The sequence below is a fragment of the Triturus cristatus genome, chromosome 7 (genome assembly GCF_964204655.1).
Source record: "Triturus cristatus chromosome 7, aTriCri1.1, whole genome shotgun sequence".
Lineage (NCBI taxonomy): Eukaryota > Metazoa > Chordata > Amphibia > Caudata > Salamandridae > Triturus > Triturus cristatus.
Window position 1 is genome coordinate 1,701,159,112 of NC_140590.1, and position 15,939 is coordinate 1,701,175,050.

General features: G+C 47.4%; 1 protein-coding gene across 1 annotated transcript in view; it reads left to right on the plus strand.

The window, feature by feature from the left end:
- Positions 1-15,939, plus strand: part of LOC146812812 (alpha-2-macroglobulin-like protein 1) — a 761,857-nt gene that overhangs the window by 97,774 nt on the left and 648,144 nt on the right. The window contains exon 7 of the mRNA XM_085615204.1: positions 3,822-3,906. Within this exon, the coding sequence (XP_085471330.1) occupies positions 3,822-3,906 (85 nt within the window). The remainder of the gene's footprint in view (positions 1-3,821; positions 3,907-15,939) is intronic.

Below are 15,939 nucleotides of genomic sequence, written 5' to 3' on the forward strand. Positions count from 1 at the left end.
GCCAACCTAGAGTAGGAGACATCTTCAGGACAAAGGTGGGCCCAGCAGCAGCAAGACGTCTCTGTCTGTTCGGCCTCAGGCTCCCATTCACTGCCCTGCGGCCCCTCAAAGGAACATTAAACTTTCCAGGCGAATTTAAGTACTGACCAGCTGCTCTAACCAAGAACTACTTGGTTCAAACTCTTTCATTTGGCTTTTATTCGATATAGCCTTTTGAAGCCCCTGCCCAGTGGTGGCTGGTGACATTTGAAAGTGGTGAGGCGTAAACGTTCTGTCTGCGTGCACCGCGGCGAGCGAGTGCAGCAAGTGAGCCCAAACAATTTAAGGAGGGTTCGGGGGTTTTCCCCCGCGAAAATTTTGAAAAAAGAGTGGGTAAATGGTCCATTTTTAAGCAAATTTGAGAAGCAAGAAGGTTAATAAAGCAATTGTGAAAGTGCAGCTATTACATTGATAAAGGGATGTCATATAACAACATGTAGATAGAAATGTTTCTGAAGCTAGGCTAGGCCAGTGCCACGCACCTCTGAGCAATATACCATCCAGCAGGGCTTAGCAGTCAGCATAGAACATAAATAACAAATGAGGTATGACTAGCAGCGAGCCAAAGGGGAAACATACATAAATGCTGCCAGGGTGTGATGAGGGGTTTCATATTTTAACATGAATCTTCCTGTTTTTAAAACTCGAGCCGGCCCAGACGTGAAATATGTCGTGGGAATGTTAGTAGAGCACTTTTAGGGCACTGCTTTTTTATATGCTTGATTACAAATGCTGGATTTACTTTGCAGAGACATCAAGGAGTTCATCTATGTGGTTTGCAACCTAAACTTTCCTGGACTTAAAAAAAGAACTACTTTATCTTCACAGTACTAATGTTAGTTTGGCCACTGTTTTGGGACTGTAGGACAAGTGTTCATTTCTCTGCATTTGTTGAGCTATTTGGCGTGAAAAAGGCGCCCAGAAGCTGTTATCAGTAACGCAGACAGCCACCCTACTACCCTGTAGTGTGTCGAATGGGGTATGCACGCTACCTCTCCAGAGAGCAAAACGTGATGCTTAGTGTCTTTTGTAGCGCACATCGGTAGAAAATGAAATGCTACTTTTTTTCCAAACAAACTACTCATGTCCTGGTCACCTACGACTCTATAACTTGGTGTTAGCACACAATGTGGTGCAAAGGACTTATTTTCACTATTTTCTGTCTTTAAGAAAATGCACCATACTACAGTACGAAAGTGTGCCTCAGTGAACGTTTAAATGAAATACAAGAGTCCAAAATACAGCCAGATTTCAGTTGCCAGGGGTGCACGGAGACACATCAACCAACAGTTTAAGGGGAAACGCTCAGCAGGGTGTCGGGAAACCCCATGAGTGCTGACGGCTTCTATTTTTATATCTGACTGAAACTCACATGACTGTACTTCAATTTCTTTAGCAAGGTGGTTTTACAGTATGCTTAGGTCGCAGGTGTCTGTTGATTTTAGTCATGTGGCAACGAGCATCGCACTTGATTAACCTCCTGAGGCTCCGAAGGGAATTACTGAGTGCAGAAGGCGAATTAGAAGACAATTCCAACACCATCAAGACACACATTAGACATTCAACTCAGCAGGCATTTCCCACACATGTATGCACTTCTGCTGTGACCCATCTTAACTTCGACCTCCTACCACTGATTCCTCAGGAAGGAGAAACATTCCTTCCCAAATCACTTTCTTTCTCGCTTTGTTGCGAGAGAGAGGATGGGGCGGACCTGCCGACTTTTGAGCTATGGAACCAAGTCTCGGTTTTGGTTCAACATCCTGTGATTATGAGGCAAATCACTAATCTCCCCGTGCCGTAGAAAAATGAATGCGTCGTTGTGTATTGTAACCGGCGCTCATGTAAAGTGCAACACTACCTTCCCGCGATGTAAAGCTGCAAAAATTAAATAAGTGCAGCAAAGATGTGCTTTGTTGCACCAGAAAGGGGCGGTTGGGTTTGTAAAAAGCACTTGCCCTGAGTGCTAAACTATGAAAATCTTCCAGCGACAGAAGAAGGCCATTCGTCTGCCTACACATGAGAGCAGCACAGGACAACGTCTTGCCCACATTCCTCGATATGAGGAAATGCGGCACAACTAGATTTACAGTCTACAGTTCAAAGAAGCAGTCGCGGCACTTAATATTCGGTGGGGGGAGGGAGGGGAGAGTGTCGCGCGGGTGTTGGGGGGGGGATTGTGAAAAGTAACTTACCTGACCGGGTCTGCCTCTGCTGCTCGGCCGGTCCCGCACCGCCTCTGCTGCTTTCAAACACAGGAACAGGCATGCTGCTCCTTCCCCTCCTGTAAAGCCAATCACAATGGCAGTGTTGTGATTGGCGCTGAGCCTCGGGCGGAGCCCAGCCGGGCACCAGTAGGGACGCCATTTTCTCTATGTAGGCTGCATGCAGCCTACATAGAGAAAACGCACATGATGCATGACTGCTTTGGTCGGCCCTCAGGGCCGACCAAGCAGTCTGGGCACTTAGAGTGGTGCAAGCTACTCTTCTCTGACCCGCCCACACGCCCGCCGCAAACAGGTAATCCCTCCCACCCGCCCCCTACCAGGCATACCCCTGACATCTGCTTTCTCGCAGCACGAGAAGCAGGAAATAAAATGGTATTTTAAATACTGTTTTATTTTCTGTTTCTGGCGCCGCGAGAAAGCAGTTGTGCCACGCCACAACGCCCTAATGGAGCGGCCGCCACTGCCCCTGCCTCCCATTTTTGGAGCATCTAGGAACTACACCATAACTCTACAAGTAGTTTAACTTTCAAACCAACTTGCTCACCTTTGTCCTGAAGATGAACCCCAATAATTGGGTTCGAAACGCCGTCGACCACCCTTACAACATGAATTCCTTATAACTTGTAAAAATCAATTATGGAATTCAACTATATTGTTGTCAATGCGATGTCTTTTTAACCACTATCACTATTTCACACCACGCTTTTTATTATGTGAGCACTCTCAAAAAATTGAATTTGTTTAAATAAATACCTGTCATCTTTTTGACCTACATGACCTTTTACGGACTTTGTCTTTTTTTTTTCCCTACGGAATTGATTTCACTTCTTAAAAAACAAGTGCCCCTTCTTGGGTCACATTTTATTTAGACCTTTAGGCCATACCTCAATGTGTAGTGCAGCTGTGTGTCCACCTTGATTGCCCCCTGGTGACTTTCTTCTTTGCACCGTTTAGTTCTGCTTTGCGTCCACCATGATTCCTCCTTTACATCTCTCTTCTTTGCCTCACTGTCTAGTGCAGCTTTGCATCCACTTTGATTCCCCCTTATACTTCTCCTCTTTGTTGCATCGTCTAGTGCTGCTTTACGTCAACTATGATTTCGCCCTTTGCATCCCTGTTCTTTGCCTCCTTGTCTTGTGCAGCTTTGTGCCCACTTTGATTCCTCCTTATACCTATCTTCTACGTCTCATCGTCCAGTGCGACTTTGCATCCACTTTGATTCCTAACTATACTTCTCTTCTTCACTGCATTGTCTAGTGCTGCTTTCCATCCACCATGATTCCTCCTTCTACCTCTCTTCTTCGCCTCATCATCTAGTGCTGCTTTGCGTCGACTATGATCCCAGCTTTGCATTTCTGTTCTTTCCTTCACTGTCTTGTGCAGCTGTGCATTACGTTGACTTTTCCCTCACACCTCCCTTATGCCTCACCAACTAGTGCAGATTTCCATCTACCTTGATTGCACCCTCACACATCTCTTCTTTGACTGTTTAGTGCATCTCTGAGTTCACCTTGATTCCTCTTTCACACTTCTCTTCTTTGCCTCAATGTTTAGTGCTCCCGAAGTTTGAAGTCACTTTTGTGGGACCATTCACGTTCTCTGCCTTGGCGACAACATTTCAGCTAAAGGTCTGTGGCAGGTGAGTGGAAGCATGCCTTTGTTCTGGGGGGGGCGCAATCCAGCAGTTAAGTAACTAAAGTTTATTGGTTTGCTTTGGTTAATGAAAACCATCACAAATTACAAAATCAATCAGTATAAAAACAAATAGAATTAAACACTTTTATGGGTCAAGATGTTCATCCTAAAACATAAAAACAACCAATAAAAATCATTATCATAAATATATTGTAAAAAAAGTGTCTGCCAATATAAATCAGTGCAATGTATACGCAGGTTCTTCCGGATGTCCTCCTCTCATCGACTACCAATATGAAGTTGTGTAAAGTGTATGCAAGCTCATCTGTATGCCCACATCATTTATCCCTATGCACTCCCATAGTTATATCTGTGGTTGAGTGATTAGTAAATGTTTTCAGGCGTGCAGCAGGGTATCGCATTCCGATCAAAAAGGCGTGGGTGAAATAATCAATAAGTACTGCACCCCCAGTCCTAGGGGAGTGTCCCCTGGATGCACTGCTGGATCCCCATAGGGCAGTACTCAAATACTTGGTCCTAGTTCCAAAAACCATGACACTCTAGTTGATTTTGTTGGATTTTTATTCACTTGTAAATTTCTTCATTTTTTAGTATGATTAATCATGAAATTGCGGCATTCCATATTAAGGTGATCAATAAATCAGCTCATGAGACAACTCCTGTAGTTAGAAAGATCCCAATGCATGGCTGAAGTTGTCCTTCATCAGGAGATATCAGTTTGTGTTTAATCCTGTTAAATCAATTGCACCGCATCCTGGTCATCCGCCATAATGCTGTAGTAAAATAATAAAATATGAGGAAACACATAGAATATATCCTTGGCCAAATTGTGCACACAAATTCAACGCAGTGGCATCCTAGCAGACATACATTCCATAAATTTTAAAGAATTGCACGAGAGATTATGGGTGCTTCTCACTTAGGCATTTAATCAAGGCTGCTCTGCAAGACCTTATTTGTAACGATTAAAGGGCTTGCATAAATAGTGTTGGCATGCATCAATCAAATTTGGTTGAATTTGGGCTCACCAAACTGTGTACATGAATAATTCGATTGACTTTCAAAAAATTGAATGAATTTAACAAAATTACAAGAAAGTCGTGGGTGCTTCCCAATTAGGCATTGAGTCAGGACTGCCCTACATGATCTTATTTGTGAAGCATCCATCAAATTTGAGCAAACATATCAAACGTGAATTACTGATTCTTTTTTATATCCACTTAAGCGACAAGGTTGTGTTGTTCAAGTGAACTTCCAATGTGGAGTCATGTCTTTTGTGGGAAGATCACCAATCCTTAACCTCATGCACTTTAACTTCATGTAATAAGAATATGAGGTGCTCAAGTAAAAATGTGGGTGTTTGCAGACATAAGAATTTATAAGAATCCATGCAAGAACTTTCTTAGCGAATTGATCTTTGTCCTCAAGGTGTGAAACAAGTCTAACTGACCTGTTCATCACTTGCTTAAACTGAGAACCTGAGTCAGCAGAGTCCCATAGCAAAGTAAGCCCCAAGGAGCTCAATGCAGAGGATAGATACTCTCCCCAAGAGGTATTTTTTTCCCAGTTCCAATGTCTGCCCAGATGAGAGAGGCCAAGGGAGGTTCAGTTGCTCGTTTAATATTTATGCAGAATGTAATAAATACGCCTTGGCGCAAGAAAGTTTGGCATACTAAGCAAAATTCCGGGCGAATCTGCGAATGAGAAGTATTGGGTTGCAGTCTCAAAACACGCCTGTTGATATTCACTTGAAGTGCCTCTAAAATCTGTGGGGCATATTTATGGGAATCGTGGATCAGGGCAGCGAAGCATGTTACCTAGCTGCGCTGCCCTGCGTCATTGGGAAAGGGCAGGAATGCACCGTATTGAATACAGTGCATTCCTGTCTTTTCCCCTTGTGCTAGCGCCGTTTCGGCAGTCTAGCACCAATACAGGTACCCTTGAACCATGGTGCAAGAGTGTCTGTATTGTAGGCAGGATTGTTTTTGTGTGGGAAGGGGCACCTTCCTACAGAAACACAATCCATAGGGGTGTTGGGATTGGTGAATACGATGTCAATGAATGTCATGATATGTGCAGGCCTGACAACGGAAATATCAGAAAATACAAAGTGAACGTTTAGCACAGCCTGTGCACACATAACCTTGACATTGCCGATGCACTGTCAATGTATACCGTAACTTGTGCCCGCACAGCAGCTCCAACATCAGCAATAATGATACCAATGCATGTCACGATCCATGCTTGTATGATAATATTGTTGCCAATAAGAACAATGTCAATGTACGTTCACATCGAAGCAAACATACCTTTGGCTACACCAGTAAGAACAACGTCAATGTGCAAAATGAGAACTGTATGCACCATGTTGGTAATGTCGATAAAAATTATACCAGTGCCTGCCATATTATTTTTAGGAGTTCCAATGAACTCACTTAGTTGCTGTCGGATTCACCCACGGTGACCTCCCCATCAATCCTGAGTCAGAGATACAGGGTCAGGCAGGTTCTGTAACCCATGTCCATGCTTATTGAGTAACAAATCACAGGTGGGGTCCCCCACAAATTACAGCAAACACAAGTCCAAGGAAAGCCCTGATCAATTGCACAGATGGATAGTTGCACCACAAACAAGTCCAAGGTATTTGGCCCCAATAAAACCTGTTCGGCCAAAGGCTAGCATTTCTCAGAAATACCACAAAGCAAGATACGACATGTAGATAGGTAGAATAAACCAATCAGGACCCAACATACACACCACAAGTAGCGATCATGCGTTCTTCACACCGAACACCTAGACACATACACACTGGCCCACATTGATTCTCCTGAGGTCGAGAGCATCTGTGTCCTTATCAGATGTGCACATGTGATTGATTTATGACTAAGACGCTATTTTGGAATGTAGAGAACATTTTATTGTATCTCATGAACTGTATAAATTGACAACCAAAACTTGGTACATCGAGAGATTTTGAGGAGACGCATTCGGTCCAGGCTCTCCCAGCCGCAGCATTTATTTAAACCAGCTTGTTCTGGTTTTGCCAAACGCCTCTTGTCTTTTCATTTTTAAGGTACATTCATATTAAAGCAACAGGGGCATTTTCCTCTTACTATGTGTGCTGCAGAATGCAGCACACATAAAAAGAGGAAAGAATTAGGAGAAATAAAGATATTTCACCTCGTTACGCCTTACTTGGGAAGGCGTAGCTTTTTGGCACATTCCCAGGTTTGGTAAATATCAGAATGCATAAAAAACCATGGATTTCGTGCCTTCCTTGCGCAGAGTAATGCAACAATTTAATTTGTGCAACATTGCTGTAGCAAGGTGGCAAAATTAAGTGGTATGGCAGGGAGGCCTTAACATGTAATATTAACATGATACCCACAAAGTGGACCTCAGATTTACACCAGTAATCCATCTCTCAGTCCTAGTAGAATGGCAAAGAGCAGACAGGCTTACTTAGAGAAACATGTGTTAAGCATGTTACAGTACCAACAGTGACCATAAGTAATTGACATGACTTGAAAAAAATATGATACCAATTTGTAAAAATAGAGCATATTTTTAAATAAACTTAGATACCCGAATGAAGTATGTACAGTTTGTATAACCGTAGTCATAGAATTAAGATTAAGTACAGTAATAATAAAATCAGTACTTTGCAGAGCTGTAAAACGTGATCATTGTGGTCAATGAAGAAAATCTCAGATGACACTCAGTCACTTGCGGGGTGAGTTCATGGAACCCACTTGGAGTTAAGGTCTTGCATGTCCACGTACCAAGCTTCGACAATCAGAACAATTTTACCTTGCCCAGGGAGTCAGGGGGCATAGGAGACTTGGCTGTCCTTTTTGCTGAAAGGGGAGCCGCAGGAGCTGCCAAAAACAGTACTTGATCAAACAGTACTTGCTGGTTAAGTTCAGAGAAACCCTTGGAGGAAAAGCTTGGAGGGGCCCCTAGACCAGGAATCACGAGGTAGAACCGCTCTACCTAGCTCGTGCATATTGAGTGCAGAGATGTGGCTGGCTATCAGTTGTGCTGAATGGGACTGCGGGTGCTAGCTTTACCAGGCGTGCCAATGAAGCCTTCTTTGGGATGCAAGAACTCGACAACTGTGCCACAGCGGTGGAAGAGGGATGATGCAAAAGGTTCCCTCCTTGTTGGGGCATCGAGTGAAGCAGTTTGTAGTCAGTCAGACCACCAGCAACCCTTGGTACCAGCAAAGGTCTCGGCTGGGTCAACCTTCTTCCATAGGTCCTGGGAACGTTGTAGAAGGCTAAGACTCACAGCGGTTCAGGACTACGCTTCCCAGAAGGTACCTGGCTGGTTAATTTTAGGCTGGTCTATGACGGAGCCCTGTGGTCAGTCCTTCTTCGGATCGTGGAAGTGTGGTTTGTGCTGCTGATTGCAGGGAACTAGCACCTCTAGCCCTAGTCATTGGCTCTCAGAGAGGTTCACCTTCTTTGTGGAACTGGTCTGTGGTACTGGGCGAGTAGTAGTCCAGCGGGTGCAGGGGGATTGCCACAGCTGCAGAGTTGTGCACACTTTTTGTGTGGAATCCTGCCTTGTGTTGACAGGGGGCTCTTCTTCATCCTTCTTCTTCAGAGCAAATCTCTAGTTCTGGTGTCAGGGGTGCCCCTTGAATTCTGAATGTAGGGGGTGTTGAGGGGAGTGAGGGCTTGTAGCCAATAGGGTACTAGTCCTGCGACTCATCTGCCCCATAGGTGACAACATCCGGTGGGAGTATGTCACTAAACTAAACTACCCAGAACCCACTATTTTATTAGCTTTCCAAGATGGCACAAGCCATACTCGTCTGTACAGATCCACTAACCCACCCTATAGGTGTGGCTAGCCTTTGGTGGTGGTACGCCTCTTGAATATCTGATTTACCGCCAGCTTGTAAACATGAGTGCATGGGGGCAGAGTCGGCCTTTGTCTCCACTGGGAGATAAATCATTTACATATCAGAGGCAGTGAAGCCTTTGAGGCCCACAGCAGTGATGGGTCTTTCACTAGCCATCCTGGAAGGGTGGTGGTTTGACCCCCTTCCTGCCCAGGCCTTTTGTATCACATCCTTTGGGAGGGATAGCACTCATCAGCAGGAGATCAGATTTCTGTCTTGGTGGCAAATATCTCATAAAGTTCGCCACGGCACAAGGGAACTCAGTAGCTCGGTGGGAAACCTCTAAGGTTGGCACCTGGGTGTATGCCAGCTCACCCTCAATTATACAATCGTGTCAGGGTGAAAAAGCCCGGTGTTTGATACTAAACACAACTAAATTTGGTGGTACCATCATGGAGCTGGCTATCCTGGTTTTGTCCAGTAGCCAGCCCACTTAAACCTATGGACCGCCGGCCACTTACTGTAAATTCGAATTGCAAGGCTACAATAGAGGCATATATGCCTGAATAGGTATGCCTTCACATTTAGATTATGCACCCTGCCTCCTGGGCTTTAGAAGGCCTACCTTAGGCGTGACTTATATACCACTGGTACCATATACTAGGGACTGATGGGGGAGGGGATAAAGCATCTTGGCAATTGGGTGTACCAATTCACATGACCTTTTGAGGGAAAGAGTACTGGCACTGGGGCCTGGTTAGGAGCTCCCAGTGCTCTTCCAGTACAGCTCTAAAACCATATCATCTAGAGCAAAAGGGGGGAGAGAGGTTGACCATCCAAAAAGGGTACTTTCGCATACGACCCCCCTCCACCCCCAGATGAAAGGTGATGAGCACTAACCTCCATCTTGGTAGTTCTTATTGTCTAAGTGGAGGAACCTGGAAAGGACATATGCATTGGAATGATCAGTCCCTTGTCTGTGTTCCACTACAAAGTCCATCCCCTATAGGGAAATGGACCTCCTCAACAACTTGGGGCTCTCTCCTCTCATCTGCATTAACCACATGAGATGCTTGTGGTCTGATTGAACTTTAAAGTGTGTCCCAAACAGGTATGGTCTCAGCTTCTTCAGGGACCAAACCTCAGCAAAGTCTTCCATTCAGTGGCACTCCCACGCTGCTCTCTAGGGAGGAAACACCCGCTAATCTAGGTTACTGGCTGATCCTGATCCTCATCACTGGTATGACAACACTGCCCAAATCCCATGTTCAGGAGCATCAGTTTGAACAATGAACTGTTTTCCATTGTCCGGTACTTTTAAGACAGGTGCTGGGCACCTTGCCGCTTTCAAGGTGTCAAAGGCATTTTGACCACCTGTGGTTCAAATGGCCTTCTTTGGGTGCTTCTTAGAGGTAAGCTCAGTGAAAGGGGCCACAATGGTACCATACCCTTTCACAAACCTTCTATAATATCCAATCAGCCCAAGGAATGCCCTGACCTGGGTCTTGGGACTCTCCCAGTCCGGAATAGTCTTGATCTTGAATTGGAGAGGTCTCACTTGGTTTCCACCTAAAAAGGTAGCCCAAGTAAACAACAGTACTCTGCCTAATCTGGCACTTGATTATGAGGTCTGCCTTCTTCAGGGCATGCAAAATGTCTCCCAGGTGTACCAGGTGATCCTCCCAGGTGGCGCTAAAGACAGAAATATTATCCAGATATGCTGCACTAAAGTCATGCAGGCCTGAAAGAACTCTATTCACCAGCCTGTGAAAAGTGGCAGGTGCAGCCTTTAATCCAAAAGGCAACACTTTGACCTGAAGGTGGCCCTTTGTGGTGGGGAATGCAAATCTCTCCTTGGCTCCCTGGGTCAGACCAATCTGCCAGTACCCTGATGTCAAATCAAAGGTACTGAAAAATGTGGCTGTCCATAGCTTATCAATAAGCTCATCTACTCTTGGTATGGGGTGAGCATCAGTCTTGGTTACTGCATATAACCATCTGTAATCCACACAAAATCTCATCTCAGGTTTCCCACCTTTTGAGTGAGGTTTGGAAACCAGTAACACTGGCCGGCACCAGGGAATGTCAGAGGGCTCAATCACCCCTAGCTCTAGCATTTTGCTTACTTCAGCTTTGATGCTGACTTTGACGTCGTAGGACAGTCGATAAATCTTGCTCTTGGCAGGGAGGCTGTCTCCAGTGTCCACATCATGGGTACACATGGTTGTCTGTCCAGGGGTCAAAAATTAGAGCGCTGCAAAACAGCTGAGGACTTGCCTGCAGTCAGTCTTCTGCTGTACAGTGAGAGTCCCAGACAGGGCTACACCCTCCACTGTACCATCTTGTGGTTTGGTTGATAACTGGTCAGGGAGGGGGGTCACTTTCCTCCTCCTGTCCTGCATCAATGACCATCAACATGTTCATGTCAGCCCTTTCTTGGTGTGGCTTTAGGCGGTTTACATGGAGTACTCTGTGAAGACTCCTGGGAGGGCCTAGGTCTACCAAGTAGGTAACTTCCCCCTTTTTCTCCAAAATAGGGTAGGGCCCAGTCCAGTTATCTTGAAGGGCCCTGGGAGCCACAGGCTCCAACACCCACACCAACTGCCCTGGTTGGTACCCAACCAGTGCTGAACTTTGGTCATACCGGCACTTGACAACTTCCTGGCTAGCCTGCAAATTCTTGTTTGCTTTCTTCACGTACTCTGTCATGTCAGGGCATAGGCCTAGCACATAATACACAATGTCCTGTTTGGGTTGTTTGAGAGGCTTCTCCCATCCTTCCCTTACCAGACATAGGGGACCTCTTATCGGATGTGCAAACATAAGTTCAAAGGGGCTAAAGCCAACCCCTTTCTGGGGCATCTCTCTGTATTCAAACAAGAGGCATAGTAACAGGACATGCCATTTCTTTCAGATTTTGTCTGGGAGACCCATGACCATGCCCTCATGGTCTTGTTGAATCTCTCCACCAATCCATTAGTCTAGGGGCAACAGGGGGTAGTAAATGTGCAATTCACTCCACATCATCCCATGGAGATTTTAGGAACACAGACGTGAAGTGTGTCTCTCTATCACTGACCACCTCCTTAGGATACCCAAGCCTGGTGAAGATGCCAATAAGCGCCTTTGCCACTGCAGGAGTAGTAGCAGTCCAATGGGGAATTGACTTTGGGTACCTAGTGACATGGTTCAGTACCACTAGAACAAATCTGTTTACAGTTGCAGTAGGAGGGTCAAGGGCATCAATCATGTTGATCCCTACACTCTCAAAGGGAGTCCCAACCATGGGCAGTGGGATTAAGGAAACCTTTGATTGTGCACCTGTTTGCCACTGGCCTCACATGTTGCATTGGAGTGACAGAAATTCTTTACTTTCTCAGACATCTGGGTCAAATAAAAATGGGCATTTGGTTTGTCCCAAATGTCCAGCAAGGGGTGTGCCATGGGCTAAAGTTAGAATGAACTCTCTGTAATCCTAGGGGACTACCACTGTCCTGGATGCCCCTGGTGGGGTCCCTGGCCTCAATATACAGGAGCCCATCTTCCCAATCCTTTGAGTGCCCCTGGCATCTCCCTCTTCTTGCCAGGCAGCTTGCTGCCTTAGGCCCTCAAGAGTAGGGCATCTCTGTTGCTCTAGGCACAGGTCCTCTCTGTAGGGCCCCCTGCATTAAGAAGCTCTGCCAGGTCAGGCCCAAGCTCCTCAACTGCAGTTCACTTCTCAGGCATTAGGGCATCTGTTGGACTTGGCCCTTCTGGCAAGTTCACCCCTAGAACGTTTTGCATTATCCTAGCCTTTTTCCTGTGTTGTACTAGTGGTTTTAGGCCTCTAGGCGCTTTCATACTGTGTCCCAGTGGAAAGCGCGTGCGCTCTGTGTATGGTTTAGTGAGACTGACCTGCCCTCCCATTGGAATGCATGGGGGATCTGAGTGACCGTGCTAAGTCCTGATGTGAGAGGAGTGCAGGGTCGAGTTTGGTATGTGCGAACTTGTGAGATTAAATGCTGCGCAATGATGTGTGCGGCGTTACTGTGACTAGTATAGAAGTGCCACTTCTAGACGCTGGCATAAATGTGCAGTGACTGTCTGGCTTGCGATTGGCTGGTGTGTCTGGCTCCAGGAGTCAGGATGGTTCTGCCCCGGTGGTGAATGGAGAGAGCTGCATGTTGATGGCAGGGAGGAGTACACCTGGGACCTGAATAGGGCTGGGCTTTCCCCACACAATGCTGGCTCCACCCCCTGTGGTGCGTCTAATGTCCCTGGCCTGTCCTGTGAATAGGGAGAGGGGCTGAGCAAAACAAAGTGCTCAGGAACCAGTTGCATCTGGTCCGCCCCTTCCCTGCACCTTTGGAGACAAAGGATTCTGTGTATAAAAGAGGGGCTGTGACCCCATGAAAATGTTCTTGTTCTTGTTCTTGTTCTGACTTGAATCTACCAGGGGCGTGCTGCTGCTGGGGCCCAGGGGAAGGCTTGCCTCCTTGGGCCCTGCCCAGCCCCTGGATACCTGGAAGACTTCTGTGACCTTTTGCTGCATTCTTCTAGCGCCTGGGAGCGCTCTGCCTTGGATTTTGGCCCTTTACCTTAGAAGGAGCGCTGAGGCTTCGCAGCGCCACGCTGATTCCAGGGGAAAAGGGGGGAATTCCCAGCTGAGGGATTCCCCCGTGATGCCGGCCTTGCGGGAGCCCACCCCGCTTATTTTGTTGCTTTTGGTGCCCTTGTGCCCACCCTGCGTCTTCATTTTACGTGATGGCTTGAATGCGCTTATGTCCGCTCAGTATTATGCTGGGGGTGCACGGGTGCCCACCCCGCGACTTTGCCCGTGATCGAGGCGGGTGCCCACCCCGCTTTAACCTTTGAATACCGAGGGAGCCTACCCGTCATATTGCCGACATCGAGAAATCACCGCCGCGACCCGGAAGTCAGGCACGTCTGCCTGAGACATGGGCGGGGCCGCAGGACACGAGAAGGCGACCCAGAAGTCCCGCGCACGCCGCTGGTGGAGAGAAGGCGGCCCAGAAGACTGTGAGGCCTCGCAGGGCTCCCATGAGTGGGGAGAGCCCCGCGCATGTTCCGAGAGTCCCGGGTCCCAGGAGGGGGCCCGAGTGAAGTGGGGAGGCAGCGTCCGTTAAGGCATGGCTCCCGTGTGCCGGTGGGAGCCCTGCATGCGCCCCTGAAGCCCCGGGTCCCAGGAGGGGGCCCGGATGAAAAAGGAGAGGTGCAGAGTCTGCCGGTAGCAGTGCGGGGCTCCCGAGAGAAGAAAGGAAGCCCCGCAGACAGGAGAAGCAGCCCAGATCGCCATGACCGGAGGAGGCAGGAAGCCGCGTTGAGACTCCGGTGAGTGGGGCTGAGTTAGGAGCTCCCGTAGAGCTCCTCCGTATCCTTTGCAGCCATACCCTTCACTCTGTTCTTTCAGCTGCCCCACTTGCAGAGGGCAGCTGCACTGAGGGGACCAGTTCTTTTGGGGGTATGTTCTATCTAGAGCGCCAGTGCGCTCCAACGTTTGGCATAATAGTCTTCAAGAGCCGGGTGGCTACAATGTGGACCATATTTGTTTAAAGAGCCCCCAACAGGGCCCAGAGGGCACCGTTGTGCCAGGGTCCATCTCGTCCTCCCCCCCCCCCACAGTTCATTAGGGGACACATGTTGTTTCAAGAGCCAGATGGCTCCCACGTTGCGCATTGGTTGTTCCAGAGCCTAAAGGGCTCCAAGGATTGGCGCAGTTTGTTCTAAGGGGCACTGTGAGAGCCCATGCCTCCTTTGACTTCCCCAGCTGCGCAGCACTTAGTGCCAGCTGCTGCGTTTAGGCCCTGTTCTTGTCCCCAGCTGCCCAGCAAGTAGTGGGCAGCTGCTACGTTTAGGTTCTGGCGCAACCTGGACCCTAATGTGATTTAGGTGTTATTGTGCTTTATATACTAATGCGCTGGGTGTTAGGAAATGTAATGTGTGTAGCATGTTTTGCGCACCCGGTGTTTTATACCTGTAGATAGGATTTCTGCCTAGGAGGTTGTTTTACCTGTTTAGGTTGATGTTAGGGAGATTGTACTTCCCTGTGTGATGTACGCCCCTAGTGTAGTTATACTTAGGGGGTTAGGTCTAATGCGTTAGACTTGTGAGAGATTGCATAATGTGGTTATGCCCCTGTGATGTATACAGGATACGTTTTATACCTGATTCTATTATGATAATGCTGAAGTCATTATTGCGCCAGTAGTTACTGGTTGTGCTCTACAGTGATAATTTGTGTTAGTTAGTATATGTTCTACATGTACAATTGGTGATTTGTGCTGATTCTGACAGTGGTCCATGTGGCCCTGTCACGGGTAAATAGTCCCTTGTAAAATTCTGCCCAGTGCCAGTTGGCACAATGTAAATTATGTGATTATCATCTAATTTGTTTATTATAATACAAAGGCTATTTTTATATATAACCTTGTGTGGAGTTTCCTTTGTGGTGGGCCTAGGGTGTTGTTGCTGTGTGCGCACGCAAACGCTTTACACATTGCCTCCGGGATAAGCCTGACTGCTCGTGCCAAGCTACCAAGGGGGTAAGCAGGGGTTATCTTTGGCGTGTAACTTCCTTGCCCTGACTAGAGTGGTGGTTTCTGTCTGGCTTTGGCGCAAGCCCTAGCCAACCAGAAATCCCATTTCTAACAGCATCTCCCTGGGGAGACTTCTCCCCCTGATCCTTTGACCTCGTAGAAGCGGTGTCACAAGTCCTCTTGCCCTTCCTCTTGTTTCTGTGGTTTTCGGCCATAGTTTCAGGTTCCAATTCCTCCTGACCTCCCTGACATGTAGCCTGTGCCCTAGGTGTCACACATGCCCACTCAATGAGACCCAGAATTTCTCCATGAACCCTCCTCTCTACTTCTGCCCATGCAGAAGTCTCCAGATCATTGCCTAGCAGACACAGTACTGGTATGGCAGAAGATACAACCACCTTCTTCTGGTCAGGAACTCCTCCCCTCTCTAAGTTCACCTGAGCCATTTGATGCAGCTCAGTCCCACTATCAGCGTTGGTAGTCTGGGGAAACCAGTTAAGCTGCCACCATGGTAACACTGGCACCTGTATCCCTCAGATCATCTACCTCAGTCCCATTGATTCTTGGCCTTTGTCTGTACCTTTTCAAGCATGGGGGTAAGACTGCCAAGGCTTCAATGTCCACCCCTCCC